The sequence below is a fragment of the Lissotriton vulgaris genome, chromosome 3_1 (assembly GCF_964263255.1).
Source record: "Lissotriton vulgaris chromosome 3_1, aLisVul1.2, whole genome shotgun sequence".
Classification (NCBI taxonomy): Eukaryota; Metazoa; Chordata; class Amphibia; order Caudata; family Salamandridae; genus Lissotriton; species Lissotriton vulgaris.
In genome coordinates, this window is record NC_141689.1 from 541,110,780 (window position 1) to 541,129,364 (window position 18,585).

Sequence of the window (18,585 nt, forward strand, 5' to 3'; positions counted from 1 at the left end):
AAGAATTATGCGACACACTAGCGTTCTTCTCTCACAAGATCTCTGCCATCTATGAAAATTTCACAAGTCAACCTCCCGCCGCCAACAGCATCAACCTCTTCACACCCACTAACAAAAACTCACTTGGACTCTCACAACTCCAAGCACAATCTCCATCATTAACTTCAACAAGCTCAAAAAATGCCTGAACACCTCCATCACCACGGCCTCCTTCCCAGAGGGCTGGAAACACGCTGAAGTTAAGCCCTTCCTGGAGAAACCTTCCGGTGACCAGCAGGACCAAGGAACTAGTGGCCCATCTCTGCTCCCCTTCACAGCAAAAACTCTCAAGAAAGCAATCAGCCAGAAGCTCACTGAACACCTGGAACACAATAACCTCTTGGGCCCCACTCAATCCGGATTTCTGGCCAATCACAGCACTAAGACAGCCTGGATCGCAGCCACTGACCACAAATGGGTCCTCGACCCCAGAGAAACAGCAGGCCTCATCCTCCTGGGCGTGTCGGCCTCTTTAGACACAGTCTCCCATCACTTCATGATCAACAGACTCCACCACATCAACATCCAGGTAGACGTACTCAAATGTTTTGCCTCATGCGTCACTGGGAGAACCCAGAGAAATCCATATCTCACAGTTCACTATGGAACCCAAGACAATCATCTGTGGCGTCCTTTTAGGATCTTCCCTTAGCTCCACCCGCTCTTCAACATCTACATGGACCCCCCCGACCAACATCGTCAGACCTCACGGACTCAATATCTTCTCTTACACTGAAAACACCCATCACATGATCATCCTCTCGCTGCTAAAAAAAGTCCACCACCAAAGCCAAGTTCCACAGATGCATGATGAATGTCGCAGAGTGGATGAAGGACTACTGTCTCAGGCAAAACACGGAAAAGACGGATCCTCATCTTTGGAAACAACACTTCACCATCGCCATGTAGCGATGCAGGGTTGCTCACAGAGCTCAGCCAACCCCCGTAATCTCGCTATAATCCTGGACAGCAAGTTATCCATGAAAAAATAAGTAAACGCAATCTTATATGCATGTTCTGCAAGATCTCCATGCAGCCCCCAGTTGACACCAGAAGGACCATCAAGCAGACCTTCGTCACCAGCAGGCTGGACTACGGGAACACACTACGTAGGGAATCACCACACGCCTGCTGAAGAGACTACTAACAATACCAAACTCATCGGCACAATCACACTCCACCTCAAGAAGCTACACTGGCTCCCGATCCAGAACAGATTCCCGTTTAAGATGCTGACCCACGCATGCAAAGACTTGCACAACGAAGGACCACCATACATCAACAAGTGCATGACATTCCACCAACCCAAAAGACTCCTACGTTCGGCCTCCCTCTTCCTTGCAGACAGCGGAGCCAAAAACAAAAGATACTCCTTCTCACACTTGGCAGCCAAGACCTGCCACTTCAGGACTGAGCTCTCACTCCAGCAACTCAGGAAAGAACTCAAGACCTACGGCATTTAAATGAACATATCACCATGCAGCAGCTAGTAACCCCAGCGCAATGAGACCCTCACAGGTGAATTGCAGCACTTTATAAATATTTGATTGATTGATTTACTGATAGGAAAGGTTGGTAGGGAATATGGTTGCCTTGATCGTTTAAATTCAGTTTTTCTGTAATGAAAACGTAAAAGTAAGTATTTTGGGCAAACATATTAAAGTGCTTCATAAAAGAAAATGCCCCTTTAGGTATTATTGAAAGGATTATTTGAAATAAGTTAAACACTCATCAAAAAGTTAAATAACTATGTAGATGGGAAAACAGGAAAAGCTAGACAAAAAGTAAAACTACCCTTAAAGTGTTTCATAAGCATATCCACAAAGTCACCAAAATCTGAATATTACTTACTTCAATAAAGGAATCTACATGCAGCATGAGAGCTTGGGTCCTACTGATTATGAACTGATTCACGCAGGCAACAGCATGAGACCTAGAAGTAAACATGCATAACTATCATTGTTTTTGTATGTACATTTCAGAGTAAATGATTGCCACCTGGGAATAAACATTTCATACCTTTCCATTAAGTAAATGGCAGGTTTTGACAATTTTCAGGATATCCAAAAGAATCAAAGCAAGTACTAATTATAGACAGGCAGTGATATTTTAAGTGTGCAGTCAAATTGATTTCCCTCCAAACTCAAAGAATTCTGTGATTACAGGATGGAACAGATGAAAAGAAAAGGTTACTTACCTTTGGTAATGCTCCAGAAGTCCTGCAGACCACTGGGCAAAATGTTCCTCACTGCGTACTTGTGAATCTACGCAGTGGTACCTCATGTAAGTATGGGCAGCTGCTCCCACAGCTACCTGGCAATTGTCCAAAATCGTAACACCCAGAGCTAGAACGGTTGTGGCGACTTTCTAACTGGTGGAACGAGCAATAAGCCTCTCTGGTGAGTCCCTTCTTGACCAAGGTATGATACAGTTTAATACAAAGGACAAATTCGCTTGATAATACCCATTTCTGACCCGCCTTTCCTTTGCTTGCACTGGTAAAACTAAGAAACAATTTAGAGTCAACATAGTAATTCTCTGAGAAAAAAGCAGTACCTAAAGTTGGGAAGTCTGAAGAGTGGGCTTTAGTACACAAAGAACCCTTGAAAATTTGAGAGGGTGAAATGGCCTACTGCAGATTTAAGAATCGAGAAAGTAATGAATGGCAAAGGTGTGGACAGATGCACATATAGAAACCTGGCAGATGTCAAACACCGGAACAAACCTCTCCAATGCCTTAGTGGCGGATTTAGTTCTTGTGGAATGAGCCCAACAGGCCTCTCTATATGCTCCTCTTTGACTAGGGCATAAAGCATTTAAGCACAGGGAAATCCATCAGGACAGGTCTACATCTTGCCCTTTTCTCTTCTTTTTTTCAAAGCACTGGCAAATCCAACAAAAAGCTGGGCATCCAACCACTGCTCTTCCATGATTTCAATGTAAATGCTAAGATCTTTTTTGGATCCACTCAGCGAAGTCACGCAGAGTGAAAAAACAGGGAGAATGATGGACTGTCAAACATGAAAGGCTGTTAGCCCATTTTGGCCATAAGGAAGCACAAGTTTGCAGCAACAACTTATCAGGGAAAAAGGTGATGTATGGAGGTTGCACTGAAAAAGACCGTAGATCGCTAGCATAGTGTGGAGAAGTAATAGCATGGTCCAGAATCCCAGGGAACATCTGTGCATGGGGCATAAAGAGCACACACATTTTGAACGAAGGCACACAATTAAGGTCCCATTGAGGCATGATGAAGGCATAGGAGTAAATCAGTAAGTTTTTTTTTTCCAGAACAAATTTTAATGTAACGTTGACGAATTTCACATGGGACACTGTCCCTCAGGACATCGATGGACCAGTGAGCAAATATTGAATCATCACATACATGTAGTTCCGTCAACATTCAACATTACAATTGCCCTCCCAACATTCCCACCCCTCACCCTCCTACCCGGTTCCCACCCCCGTCCCAAAACAGTGTCTACACAGTCCAGCAGCAAATGTTCTCGAATATCTAAAAGTGTGCACTCCTTTTTCATCCATGTTCAACTGGCAATTGTTCTGCATCAATGTCCTGTGGAGAAGGCGGTTCCAGCCATAGTCCTCTATAGTCCGCCCAGCGCTTCCAAATCTTATAATGTTTCCGGGGGCAGCCCCTGGCCTCAAACACTGGACGCTCCAGTCCCAGTAAATCTGTAAGTTTGACTTTTCAAAAAAACACATCACAACTGGATATTTTAAAAGCAAATGTTGATTAGGCAAACATAGAAAAGCCAAAATGATAGACAATAACTTTTAATAGTGTTCAATACAAAGCCTTGCTCGGCCAGAGACAGAACAAACAAAACATCCAAAAGCTGAAGAGGATCAACATGGATATCTCCACACTAGCCACAAACTTCACACGGACCAGATATGGTAGTTGGGGGCCAAGACGCAAAGAGAACATCCACTATTTTAGTAGGTAAAACAACTCAGTTTGATCTATTAAATCTCCAGAAATCTAGCCCAAGACCCTGAATTGTTGTTGAGATAGGAGGTACTCTCAAAGAGGTATCCAAATTTGAACAACTGCTCAGGCTCAACAGGCTCTTCTAGCCCAATTTGAGCTATCAGGATCTTCTGGGCCCAGTATGTCCTTTTCTTCAGAACTGGAGGCAGCGGTGGGACGGAGTACAAGAATACTGCATTCCACATGGAGTGCAATAAGTCTCCCTGGGAACCTTTTGCTGCAAACTCTAGTGTACAATATTTAACATACCTTGCTCTGAGCAGAAAATTCCTTGAGCCAACTGTAAATGTAAATGTAAATGTATATGTGTTTCGATTTATATAGCGCAACACTTTAACCCAGGGGTCTCAAGGCGCTTGCTTAGGGAACCCGTCCTGGTATTCCCCTGTGAGATACCCCGGCCGGGTATCCACAAGGTGAAAGCCAGGCATCCCGCCGCGAGGGGCCGTAGTGGAGATTAGGCAAGCTATTGCCCAGAGTCGCAGAGTGTGACCCCGTGAGTCGAGTAGGCACCGGAGCGAGAATTGTCGACTCCGTGGAATTTTGAGCCCGAGACCCGCCGAGGCGGGGAATCGAACCCTGGTCCACGGCCGATCTCAGCTTCCGGGTCTGCCGCCTCTAACCACTGAGCCACGCTTCTCCACTGTAGATGAATATGCTATTCGTAGTCAACCAACTGACATCTTCTGAGGTCATCCACCCTTTTGTAGAGCGAACCAAACAAATGAGTTGACATCATGAATATCCCTTGAAGGTCCAACCATTTTCAGAACTGCAGTGCTTCTTGGTACATGGTCCAAAAGGCTTGCGTGCCCCCAATAATACAAAAGAGAAATCTATAGAGTATATTAAAAACATTATTCACCTGCCAAAATGCACGTTTGCACATGCAAGGGGAGTGGTCGTTAGAGGATACTTGGTTTTGAGAAACCCTCTGTAGGAGGCTGGCTCTGTATATAGTGTCCACCTATGGTGAGGCACTGTGCACGGAGTCCAGGCAACCCTTAGTGATAGTGTTTAGGTCCCTGAAAATCACAACTCTCAAGGGGTGGCTGCGGACAGCAGCAAATGTTTATTCAGGAGGAATGTCTATAGTCAGTGAGTAAGCTTTTTACAGAAGAAAGAACCACACCAGGTGAGTATAAAATACTTTGTATTTATTAGTACACACTAAACACTAACTTGGTATATCACCCACCTGGAGATATCAACTACACACAAGAAATACTTTAGAAATTGTTAAGTAGCACAGAAAAACACAAAGGAGATGAACGCCAAGAATGCAGAGAATGCAGTCAGGACGTCGTTCTTGGAGCAGTGCAGTGATGGAAGATGGGGCTTCCTGGAGCTTTAAGATCTTTCATGGGGAGAGGCATCAAACCCTGGTTACAACAATCAGACACGGAGCACAGGGAGGCGGTTCATGTCAGCTAAAGAAGGATTACAGTCACCCAAGTTACAAGAAAGACTGGTCAGGCCTCTAGAGAACCAACAAATCACCACCTGTGTTGCAGAGCCAGACGTCCATGAGACAACAGGATCAGCAAACCGTTCATCATAGTAGAGGTGCCTGCGGATGAAGGGAAGTGACTCCGTTACTCCAAGGGAGATTCCTTCTGGTTGATTGCAGGCTGAGTCCCTGGTGACTAGGAGGATGCACGAACACAGAGTTACAGAACTTGGAAATGCACAGGGAGGAAAATTTATCAGGAATCTTCCCACCAGAGCAGTCTTGTCGTAGGTCATGGCTTTAAGAACGCAGAGTTCCAGTGTCCACTAATAGAATAGTCTTGGGACATGCTTCAGACGACAGGAAGTCGGATCTACAAGTTAACGGGATGAATCTAAGGACCCACTCTCAGGGGAGCCCTTAAGTAATCAGAAAAAGGGAAGGGCCTCTTCTCTGGTGACCCACATATCAGAGTGGGTCAGGGATGCTACTCAGCTGTCCTAGCTAGTCAGATTCCCCCAGGGGCCAAGATTCAACATGGCAGAATCAAGAGGCCACTTGGAGGAGCTCTGGCCGCTCCCTACGGAGGAGCTGGGCAGGGGATGGACACTCCCCTGTCCTTTGTGTGGTTTCATGCATTAGCACAGAGGTCTTCAAACTTTTTGATGCCGAGACCCCCTTGTAAAACCTTATTAGGGGTAAGGACCCCTTTCCAACAAAACTTTCTAGAAACTGGTACTCCTCTTCATCAACTTTTGACAACCATAAATACGCCTGTTAGACCTCATCACATCCATCCATCATTCATCCACCCGCACTTTCCCACATCCATCCATCCATCCCTTCACCCTTCCATCCATCCATACATCATTCATCCATCCACCCTTTCATCTTTCCATCCATACATCCATCCTTTATCCATCCACCCATCATTCATCCACCCACCTTTTCACACATCCATCCATCCTTCATCCATGCAACCTTTTATCGATCCATACATCAATCCACCCTTTCATCCTCCATCCATCCACCCTTTCATCCATACATCCATCCACCCACCCTTTCATCCATCCATCCATCCACCCATTATTCATCCCCCCACCTTTTCACACATCCATCATTCATCCATGCAATCTTTTATCCATCCATACATCCATCCACCCTTTCATCCATCCATTAATCCTTCATCCATCCACCCTTTCATCCTTACATCCATACATCTATCCTTCATCCATCTATCACCCATCCGCCCTTTCATCCATACATCCATCCTTCATCCATCCACCCACCCTTTCATCCATCCATTCATCCACCCATCTTTTCACACAGCCATCCATCCATCCATCATTCATCCATGCAACCTTTTATACATCCATACATCCTTCGTCCATCTACCCTTTCATCCTTCCATTCATCCACCCTTTCATCCATCCATCCACCCTTTCATCCATCTATTCATCATTCATCCACCCACCTTTTCACACATCCATCCATCCTTCATCCATCCATCCACCCATTCATCCTTCCGACAATACATGCATCCTTTACCCATCCACCCTTACATCCATCCACCCATCATTCATCCACCCAACTTCTCTCACATCCATCCATCATTCATCCATCCATCCAAACTTTGATCCATCCTTACATCCATCCACCCTTTCATCTTCCCATCCATACATCTATCCATCATCCATCCACCCTTTCATCCATCCACCCAACTACCCTTTCATCCATCCACCCATCATTCATCTCTCCACCTTTTCACACATCCATCCATCATTCATCCATCCATGCAACCTTTTATCCATCCATACATCCATCCACCCTTTCATCCATCCATTCATCCTTCACCCATCCACCCTTTCATCCTTACATCCATCCTTCATCCATCCACCCTTTCATCCATCCATTCACCCATCATTCATCCTCCCATCTTTTCACACAGCCATCCATCCATACATCCTTCATCCATCTACCCTTTCATCCTTCCATCCACCCTTTCATCCATCTATTCATCATTCATCCACCCACCCACCTTTTCACATATCCATCCATCCTTCATCCTTACATTCATCCATCCACCCATCATTCATTCACCCACCTTTTCTGTGCCTCTCTCATGGGGTGGGGAGGGGGGTCAGTATCTCTGTGTCTTCTTCCTTCTTTCCCGATCATGGGAGGGCATCTCTGTGCCTCCCTGCTGGGGGCGGGGGACGTGTCACGGGACCCACAGCTCCAGGCACGCAATATCCATTGACCTCAAAGGGCTACACTACAGCCTGCTCCCCAAGCCCCCCTCCCCTATCCCACTTCTCCTCCTCCCCCAGCTCGAAACGGCTTCAGGGACACACACACAGCCACAGTCTTTAAAATACCTTTTACTTGCTAATGAGGCTTTGATGTTTTTCACACCTCGTGTGAATTAGGCCTCCACCTGAGCACCCTCGATCAGCCCAAGCCAGGAACTGCACTCTGACAGAATCTGCGACCCCCTTCCAAGGACTTCACGACCCCCCTGGGGGTCGCGCCCCACAGATTGAAGACCTCTGCCTTAGCAGGAGTCGAGGGCTCCTGAACTGGCCCAAACTGGTTTATGCATGAAGGGCACCAAATGTGCCCTTCACTAAAGTCTGGTGGAGCTCAGAAGCACCCCCACCGTACCTAATTCTAAAGGAGAGTTGGTGACACCGCTCCTTCGCTGGAAATCCTTTGTTCAGTTTCCTCTGCCAGAGTGAAGTTTGTCAGCAGGGGGCAGAACACTGTCTAAGGTCAGCAGCAGCACAGGCGGGCAGGCAGACCCAGTAAGGCTACACAGGTAAGTATTGGGGGTCATCTAAAGAGCCCTCCAGTACATGGTATCATGCAACTAACACTGGAATCGGTGTAGCTGCATGATTCCAACATGTTTGATACCAAATGTGACCAGATACAGGGCAGCCATTATGTGATTGGACATCTCAACCTGCCTGTGTCCACTACATTCCTTATAATGGCTGTACCACACTTACAAAGCCCAAAATACGGTTTCCGGGGTTTGTAGGTGTACCACTGCTCGTGCAGGGACACCCACACACTTAGAATCTTGCTCCCTGCCCCTAAACTGAAGGGCCTACCTTAAGGGAGACTTATAGGTTAAAAGTGCAGTAATAGGGATAAGACAAGTAACCTACCTGTACACTGTGGTTCTCCAGTATTGATCTATTTTATAGATCACATGCTTGAATTTTCCCCGTCATCGTAGTAGGAGTTCCATGATAACAGTAGAAATAGCAGTACTGAATACATTACCATTTAACTCCACATGATAAATGGTGAGCCTAATCGGAAAGGAGAGAGGGTTGCACGTGAATCTATAAAAGAATATATAAATACTGGAGTACCCAGAGCATACAGGTAAGTAACTTATTTTTTCTCCAGTTCTGTATCTTTTATAGATTCACATGCTTGAATCGGACTAGTTAGCAGTATACTATCCCACCATGATATTAAAAGAAAAAATCCATAATGCAAGAATAAAAACCATGAAATAATATGCAAACATAACAGTTAATATACTGCATGTAAGAAATAAGAAATCCGTATAAAAATCAAATAAGGAGGCTAATAGCCTGATACCTTAGGCAAAGAGGCGACGAAGTGCAGCCTGTCCAACAGCTATATCTGTCTTCCTTCAACCATCATGGCAGTAATGCTTTGTGAACGTGTGCGTCCTCGCCCACGTTGCTGCCCTGCATAGGTCAGGTACAGATGCTACTGCAAACAGGGCTAACTAAGTAATAATAATAATATTAATAATAATACTGATACTGATATTTCTAAAGCGCGAACAGCTACATCACACGGAGGTGTCCCGGCGCTATGTGAGCAGCTAGATGTAAATGGAGTGGTTTAGATTTTTTGATTAAAAAGCCATGTCTTTAACTGCTTCCTAAAGCAGATCTCAGAAGCTGCAGAACGAATAGACAAAGGCAAAGCATTCCACAAAGTTACCGTCCCAGCGGAGAAGGTCCTACCCCCAAGCCGAGCCTTTAAGGCTCGGGGAGCATGTAGCAGATTCAATGTATTTGAACGAAGCGACCTCGCCTGCTGGTATCGGGGAAGTCTCAATTTAAGGTAGTTAGGGCAGTTACCCTGAAGTGCCCTGAAAGCCAGGGTCAGAGCCTTAAATTTGATCCTACTGGCCACAGGCAGCCAGTGCAGACCGCGCAGATGCGGAGAGACATGTCTAAAAGGAATGTGTTTGATAAGCCTCTCAGCCGCATTCTGCGCGGTCTGTAATCGCGGGGTCAAATACTTTGGCAAGCCAAGATAGAGGCCGTTGGCGTAATCCAGCCTCGATGTAACAGTCGCACGGATTACAGCTTTACGGCAGTCTTCTGGCAACAAATCAAGAAATTTTCGAAGGTTTTTTAAGTTTGTTTAGGCACCCAGCTGATACCGGCTGGATGTGAGCAGAAAAGGATAAACTATCATCCCAACTCACCCCCAGATTTTTTTGCACTACTACTGGGGAGAAGCGGAGGTCCCATTTCAGACAGCCACCACAGATCAGGCGGGGGTCGCAGGCCTTCCCCAAAAAAAAAAAAACACCTCGGTCTTACTTGCATTCAATTTTAGCTTGTTGGTGTTCATCCATATTGCAACATCGCGAAGGCATCCTTTAAAATTGCTAAAGGCTTTCACCGATAGTTCTGAATATGTAAAAACCAACTGCGTGTCGTCTGCGTAAGAAAATCGCGTTGACACCCCAATTGGCAATCAAACTCTCTGGGAGTGGTCGCTTAAGTAGGAGTGTAGCCAGGCCAGCGCCTTGTCTTTCAAGCCAACACCCTCCAATCTCTGCATGAGTCTGATATGGTCAACAGTATAAAATGCAGCAGATAGATCCAGGAGCACCAGCATTGCTGATGCCCCTGAATCTAGGGCCCATGTGATTGACTCCGCCACCTCAATGAGGGCGGTCTCGGTGCTGAAACCAGATCTGAAGCCAGATTGAGTTTAATGCAAGATGGCGTTATTTTCAATAAAGCAGTTCAATTGGCGTTGTACCAGTTTATCAAGCATTTTTCCAGGCGCTGATAATAAATGGATGGGCCTAAGATTACTAGTTACCACCTTCCTCGTTGAATGAGCCTGAACCTTTGCAGGCAACGGATTGCCAGCCTTTTCATGACAGAAGACAATCGCTGAAGTAAACCAATGAGCAATACTGGCCCTAGTTAAGGCCTGTCCCTTCCTGGGTACAAAGAAAGATATCAGCAATTGAGAGGATTTACAAAAAGTCCTTGTGCTTTGCAAATGAATCTTAAAGCAATGTTTTTCTGTTAATATAGATGCAGGATCCAAAAGAAACAAAAAGATTATGTTACTTACCCTGTAATCATCAGCTCATAGCAAGTAGTGATGTAGATTCACATACTTTGCATATTCCTGCCATCCAGTGTTGGGTCCGGAGTTGTGAAAGTTGTTTTTCTTCAAAGAACTCTGTTGAAGGACAAGGTAAAGTTCCTCCTCCTCTTGGTGATAATGTGCATGGGCATTTACTCCATTGTTAGATTGTTTTCCTAATGCCGACTGATCTGGACAAGAAGAGGACGCCTAGATGTTATAATTACCTCGGAACACTATCCCGTACTTATGGTTTCTCTTAATCGTACTGGAATTGCGAACAGCATAACAATTTAGCTCCGTAATAGACGCCTGACTTTGTATTTAGAGATACTTTACCTCAGACCACCTGCTTTGTAAAAGCCCCGGCCCACGGGCCACAGGGGGCAAAACGCGTGTTGGCTGTGCTTGACAACAGGATTATTTTGTAATGAACACATAAGACTCCGAACTAAAACTTATAGAAACAACAAGTTCTCAACCACATTATTTACTAGTCCCGCAGTGATGACGCATATTGCTTATGGATACGATTGAATTTTTCCAAATACCAACACTTGTTAAGGTACCTCCTCTTAGATGGTTTTCCCGCAGGCGAGTGAGAATGGAGTGTAAGTTAGTGTCAGTGAAGAGATATCAATGTGTATGCAGGGGTAAAGGAACTGAAAGGGCCACAGATGCACAAGAAGGAGGGTGGGCGCATGTGAATATACAGCACTACATGCCAAGAACAGTTGCTCACAGGTTAAGTAACAATCCATTTGAAGCATGTGTGGCTGTAGTACACATGCTTTGCATGGATTCTCAGTGTCCTTCAAAGCAGTATCTAACCTGTGTGTTGCAGTTTGGAAAAGTGTACATAGCACTGCCTGACCTACATTAGCTTGTTGGCATGCTAGAACATCCACGCAATCATGCTTAGTGAAAGTGTGTGGTGTAGACTATGTAGCTGCTCTATATATGTCAACTAGTGAGATTACTCACAAAATAGGGGCTTCCATGGGCATAGAGTGTGATGTAGGGGGTGTTGGTAAAGTCCTTTTGGCTTTGGCATAACAGGTTTGAATGTTTTTAATTATCCACCTGGCAAGGGCATATTTGGATATGGGCTTGCCTTTGTGAACAGACTAAAAAACAACAAAGTTGTTTAGTTTCACAAAAGTCTTTAGTTCTGTTGATGTAATACCTCAGAGCTCTTTTAACATCTAATGTATGAAGAGCCCTTTCTGCAAATGAGCCTGAGGAAAGAATACAGGTAACTCAACTGACTGGTTAAGGTGGAAAGGGGAGACCACCTTATGAAGGAATTCTAGGATGGTGCGTAGGACCACCCTTTTCCTGAGTATCTGGAAGAAAGGTTTTTCTAGGGTTAGTGACTGGAGCTCACTGACACGTTTAAGTGATGTGATGGCAATCAAAAAAGCGACCTTGTAAGATGGAGATTGGAAGAAACAATTGTAATGGTTCAAATGGTAGACCCATAAGTCTTCTGAGAACAAAGTTATGATTCCACGTAGGTGCAGGTGGAACTCGAAGTGGATCACTATGTAATGTAACATTGTGACCTTCCATAAAAGCTTTGATGACTGGTACTTTAAACAAAGCTAAGTGTTGCCTATTTTGGAAATTGGCAGCCACTGCAGTCAGATGTAATTGTATGGAAGTGAACGCAAGTCCAGAGAGTTCTAGATGTATTAGATAACAAACAATGTTTTGTATTGTAGCATTACATGGATTGATACTGTTATTATGACGGCAAGAGACAAACCTTTTCCATTTAGCTGCACAACATGCTCTAGTGGTAGGCCTACGTGCTTCTTTGAGGATGGTCATATATTCAGGTGGGAGATTGAGATAACCGAATTCTATGATCTCCTGAGCTTTCAAACTAGAAACCATAGAGAAGGGAGAGATGGAAAAGCATAGGCAAATATCCCCAACCAATTCATACATGGAGCATTGCCATTGGATATTGGATGTGGGAACCTGGAGGCGAAGTCTGGGCATTTTGTCTTTTCTGCAATTGCGAACAGAACTATTTATGGAACCCCACACTTGTGGAAATAAGGAAGGATGACGTTGGGGTGGAGCTCCCACTTGTGAACTTATTGCTGCAAACTGCTGGGGAGGTTGACAAAATCTCTGTCTGTTCCCGAAAGGTGTTCTGCTAGGAGATTAATGTTGGGATGCAGCGCCCAAAGATGAATGGTCTAAGACAGTGGTTCCCAAATTTTTGACTCCTGAGGACCCCCGTTGACTCACCACTGGAAGCCGATGACCCCCAGCAATTTTACATGAATTAAATTTATTTCAAACATTAAAAGAGTAATTGAAAAAATAAACAAGGGCACACAAAAGATACTCGAATTACTAAGGATTCTAGTATTTTATATAGAAAGAGTTTGCAAAAAACTGAAACTTTTAATGGGAAAGTTGGTGCTGCATCTCTGTGATTAACTTTTGAATGGTTAGTTTTATTTCGCAGTACAAGGCCCCTGCTCCTGCCAGGAAACCCAAAGCAGCCCTGGCAAATGTTTTCAGACCAGTCCCCATACAATGCACACCAAGTGCAGTGAGTGAGCCTGACCACCACCTAGGGGGCTTTGGGAGGATCTCCCACCAATAATATTTAGGATACAGCGGTGCATTATACAACACATTTATCATTATATATTGAATTGTATTAGTTTATAAAGAATAGTAAATGATGACCTTACTATGCACCAGGATACAACAATCTTTGTTGGGGTAATTCAAAGAGTCCGTTTTTTAATCACCCTTTAAGAGTGCGTCATTTCTCCATAGTACATCTGTCACATGTATTTTATCGGTTTTATAGCATCTCTCCTACCATTGTAGGATGTCAGAGCACTTTACATCACATACATATAGAGACAATGAATCATACTTGTAAATCGGTGTAAGGAAAATGTTACATAAGGCAAAGAGGACTGCAAAGTGTAGGATTCACAGGTCTTTCATACTGGTAGGCATTTTTAAAGAGTGCTTGGTTTGGAAAAGCACAAACTCAGGATTCAGAACATAACACAGTGGTTAGCATTGACTAACAATACAAATTTATTTCCACCCAAATAAACCCCTTAAGCAGAATCAGGATAATGAAAAACTGGGAAAAAACATAAGTTAGTAACTAATACCATGCAGTGAGTAAGCAGCTCCTTGATGACAATTTATAGGTCACTGTGCTAGATTATTATTGTCTCTTATGAGCTGCAGAGTAACAAAAGAATCTCTGACAAAAGCAGTAACCCACTGACCTATGCACATAAAATACTGTTTTTTAAAATGCATGGCACACGTTCTTTGCAACAGGCATATTAACCCTCTGTGCTACATTACATAAGTGGGCGGAGTCGTGATGAGCCCAGCTCGTCATGAGCACAGCTCTACTGTGACTCATGACGTGCTGGGCTCGTCACGAGCACCGCAGCGCCCCCTAACGCCGCGCCGAGGGGGAATTACCCCCTCAGCGAAGGGGTTAAAGCATCTTGGTGCTTCCTGAATCCCAATGTATTGCGCGACGGACTAATCCATTTCCTCCTTGAGTGAAGTAGTGTGGCTCACTGGTTAGAGGCGGCAGACCCGAGAGCAGAGGACGGCCCGGGACCAGGGTTCGATTCCCGGCGCGGCAGGTTTCTGGACCAGGGTCAGCGGACTCGATAATTCTCTCGCCTCGGTGCCCACTCTGATCAGCGATCACACTTGGTAACTCTGGGCATTAGCTTGCCTCATCTTCACTAACGGCCCCACCAGACCGCCGGGGATGCCTGGTCTCACCCTGGAGATACAAATTAAGGGACCATCTCTCAGGGAAGCCAGGTAGGGTTTTGCAGCGGTCGAAGCGCCTTGGGACCCTACGGGTAAGTAGTGCGCTATATAAATGCCAATACATTTACATACATTTACATCCTTGGCCGAGCGTATGCTGGATAGAAGAAAAGGATGTGCACTATGTTTTCAATGGAGCTTAAAGAGCAAGTACGGTCTCCCTGCCTTAACCAATTGGCAGTATTACACTTAATCTTCAGGGTGTCATACCTTAGTTTTAAGTACATGATTCTTGCAAAGTGGGGTTGTACATTATCAAGAAATTCTTCAAAATTTGGGTTAGGTTTTACATTGAGGAATTGATCTGTTAACCTTCCAAAATTTGGGTCGCATTGGAGTGCATTCAAGATATAGATCCAATATGTTCTTTTCAATATATATTTTTTTGCAACTTGGTGTTAAGTTATGTGGCTCAGTCCAATATGAGCTAAGACCTAGTTCTGTAAGCCATTTCTTGACAAATCTAAGCCATTGAAAAGTGAAACATATGTCAGTTGATAGGAGTTCTTTTAAACCCTCTCTGTATACCGCTAATTTTGGTGTTATCCATAGTTGTAGAAAGTAGAACAGTGGTCACAGTTTGTCCTATGCGCTTCATATTCAGGTCATGAAACATTGGGATGAATGGAGTTGATAGTGGTAGCCCCATTAGCTTCCTCGAAAACTTGTTTTCTCCATTTGTTAGTTGTTTAGTGTCACCAATACCCCAGAGTTCTGATCCATACAAAGCTGCTGCCTGAGCCTTCCATTTATATAACTCTAGGGCTGGTGTCCAAGGTTTGCTTAAAGACAAACTATACTTTTTTAGGATAGCCCCTATCTAGTGCTGAGTGATTTACCTGTGGTTTCCATGCAAGCTTTGAATCAATTAGTATACACAAGCAGGTGAAATTTGGGACACGTTCTAATTTTTGATTATTCACCTTAAAATTATTTCTAAAACCCTTATGGGGATTTATGGCCATGTACTTCGTGTCGCTAATATTTATTTCCAGGTCTCTTATATCATAATATTTGTTGAATCATCTATTAACTTTTGAAGGCCCCTGGGAGTCTGAAATCAGGATGGTATTGTCTGCAAATAACGCTGGTAGGGGCTCCGCCTCAACTTAAGAGGGTCATTTTCAGGTTTTTGTAAGTGATCAACCACATCATTGATGTAGAGCGAGAACACATCCCTGTCTCACTCTTATCTACTGGAATCGGTTCTGTGAGCTCTCCATTCATGCCCCAACAAACTCTTGCATAGTTGTCACAGTGTAACTTTACTGTTTGGGCTAACAGGCTGGCAGGCACTTTGTGTTTTTTTTTTTTTTAATGAGTCCCAGGATAAGCATCTGGGTACAAGATGGAAGGCCACCATTAGGTCTACAAATGCAACCTAAATATGCCTCCCCCTTTACCTTGACATATTTCCAAATGATGCATAGTAGTCTAAAGACTTGATCTACTGTACTTGTGAGAGCTCTAATTCCTGCCTGGTACGGGGAGAGTATGCTGTTGATCTCAATCCATTCGATTAGCCTATTTAAGTTTTGTCTAGCGTGAATGTTTCGGGGCACATCTATTAGGCTAATTGGCCTATAGTTTTTGTGTTTCTGTTTACTACCTTTTTTATGAATAGGAACAATTTCAGCCCCTTTCCATGTTACTGGTACTGGGGCACCTGCTGCTATAGTGTTACTGATAAAGTTCACATACAGGACCCAAACCTTTTTGTCATGTTTGAAAAGATCTCCAGGGAGTCCGTTTAGTCCCGGACGTTTTTCCTGCTTGATGGTATTTATTGAATCTTCAGGTTTTTTTAAAAGTGATAATGATTACATCTGTGTCTCCCTTATCATTAGCAGGTCCACAGTGTTCATTATTGGAGGACTGGAAAACCAAGTATAAGTTGGTAAAGTGCTCAGTCCAGGCTATTAAGTCCAGGTGATGAGATGTTTGCGCAACTTGATCCTTGCCCCCCAAGCGCAATTATTTTCCTGAACACTGCCATATTATTGGTTTTTGCTGTCTGGAGGAAGTCCAACCAGCCAGATTCCTCCCAGTTCTTCCTTGCAGTAACCAATATTTTCCTGTGACTGTCCGTGGCCCTTCTTATTAGGTCTGCACTTCCCAGTTTTAATTTTTTTAGTAGGCTTTTTTAGCTTTCCTGCAGTCCAATGTGTACCAGGGTTTGGTTTTTCTGTTCTTGGAGTTAGGTTTCAGTTCCTGTCTGGTATCTCTAGTCAGTAGGACCTCTAGCTTTGCAACTAGGAGGTTATGATTTGTTATTGCTGATGTTCCACCTGTGTCTGCATAAGCACCTACTACCTCTGCAAATTTCTCAAATACTAGTCATTGATTCTATATTGTCAGGCCTGCCAAGTATCACGCATCAGGCTTGACTAACGCATTTCAGTGTGGTGCTCCGCAGGGGAAGTGACGGGGCAGGAGGGGTGACGGGGCAGGAGGGGATACGGGGCAGGAGGGGTGACGGGGCAGGAGGGGTGACGGGGCAGGAGGGGTGATGGGGCAGTTAACGGGGCAGGGGAAGTGACTGGCCAGGAGAAGTGACGGGCCAGGGGAGGTGACGGGCCAGGGGAGGTGACGGGCCAGGGGAGGTGACGGGGCAGGGGAGGTGACGGGGCAGGGGAGGTGACGGGGCAGGGGAGGTGACGGGGCAGGGGAGGTGACGGGGCAGGGGAGGTGACGGGGCAGGGGAGGTGACGGGGCAGGGGAGGTGACGGGGCAGGGGAAGTGACGGGGCAGGGGAAGTGACGGGGCAGGGGAAGTGACGGGGCAGGGGAAGTGACGGGGCAGGGGAAGTGACGGGGCAGGGGAAGTGACGGGGCAGGGGAAGTGACGGGGCAGGGGAAGTGACGGGGCAGGGGAAGTGACGGGGCAGGGGAAGTGACGGGGCAGGGGAAGTGAGATGTCCACTCCTGGGCACCCCCAAGGTGAAGAGAGGCATCCAAGCGCTGCTGGGGCCGTTGTGGAGATTAAGCAAGCTATTGCCCAGTGTCACAGAGTGGGACCCATGATTAGACTAGGCACTGAGGCGAGAATTATCATATCCGGGGAGATTGGGTCCAAGAGCCGCCGAGGCGGGAATTGAACCCTGGTCCCGGGCCAGACCTCTGCATCAGGGTCTGTCACTCTAACCATTGAGCCACGCTTCTCTGACCGGGCAGGAAAAGTGACCGGGCAGGAAAAGTGACCGGGCAGGAAAAGTGACCGGGCAGGAAAAGTGACCGGGCAGGAAAAGTGACCGGGCAGGAAAAGTGACCGGGCAGGAGAGGCAACAGCAAAGGAGAGGTGACTGGGCAGGAGAGGTGACAAGGCAGGAGAGGCAACAGGAAAGGAGAGGTGACTGGGCAGGAGAGGTGACGAGGCAGGAGAGGCGATTGGGCAGGAGCGGTAGGCGGGCAGGAGCGGTAGACGGGCAGGAGCGGTAGGCTGGGCAGGAGAGGTGACGTTGCAAGAGAGGTGACGTTGCAAGAGAGGTGACGTTGCAAGAGAGGTGACGTTGCAAGAGAGGTGACGTTGCAAGAGAGGTGACGTTGCAAGAGAGGTGACGTTGCAAGAGAAGTGGCGTTGCAAGAGAAGTGACGTTGCAAGAGAAGTGACGTTGCAAGAGAAGTGACGTTGCAAGAGAAGTGACGTTGCAAGAGAAGTGACGTTGCAAGAGAAGTGACGTTGCAAGAGAAGTGACGTTGCAAGAGAAGTGACGTTGCAAGAGAAGTGACGGGGATGGAAAAGTGACGGGGATGGAAAAGTGACGGGGATGGAAAAGTGACGGGGATGGAAAAGTGACGGGGATGGAAAAGTGACGGGGAAGGAAAAGTGACGGGGAAGGAAAAGT

General features: G+C 45.7%; 1 protein-coding gene across 1 annotated transcript in view; it reads right to left on the reverse strand.

Annotated features, from left to right (window-relative positions):
• The window catches only part of TNPO1 (transportin 1), a 1,561,564-nt gene that overhangs the window by 1,101,963 nt on the left and 441,016 nt on the right, over window positions 1-18,585 (reverse strand). The window contains exon 6 of the mRNA XM_086960799.1: window positions 1,891-1,972. Coding sequence (XP_086816925.1) covers window positions 1,891-1,972 — 82 coding nt within the window. The remainder of the gene's footprint in view (window positions 1-1,890; window positions 1,973-18,585) is intronic.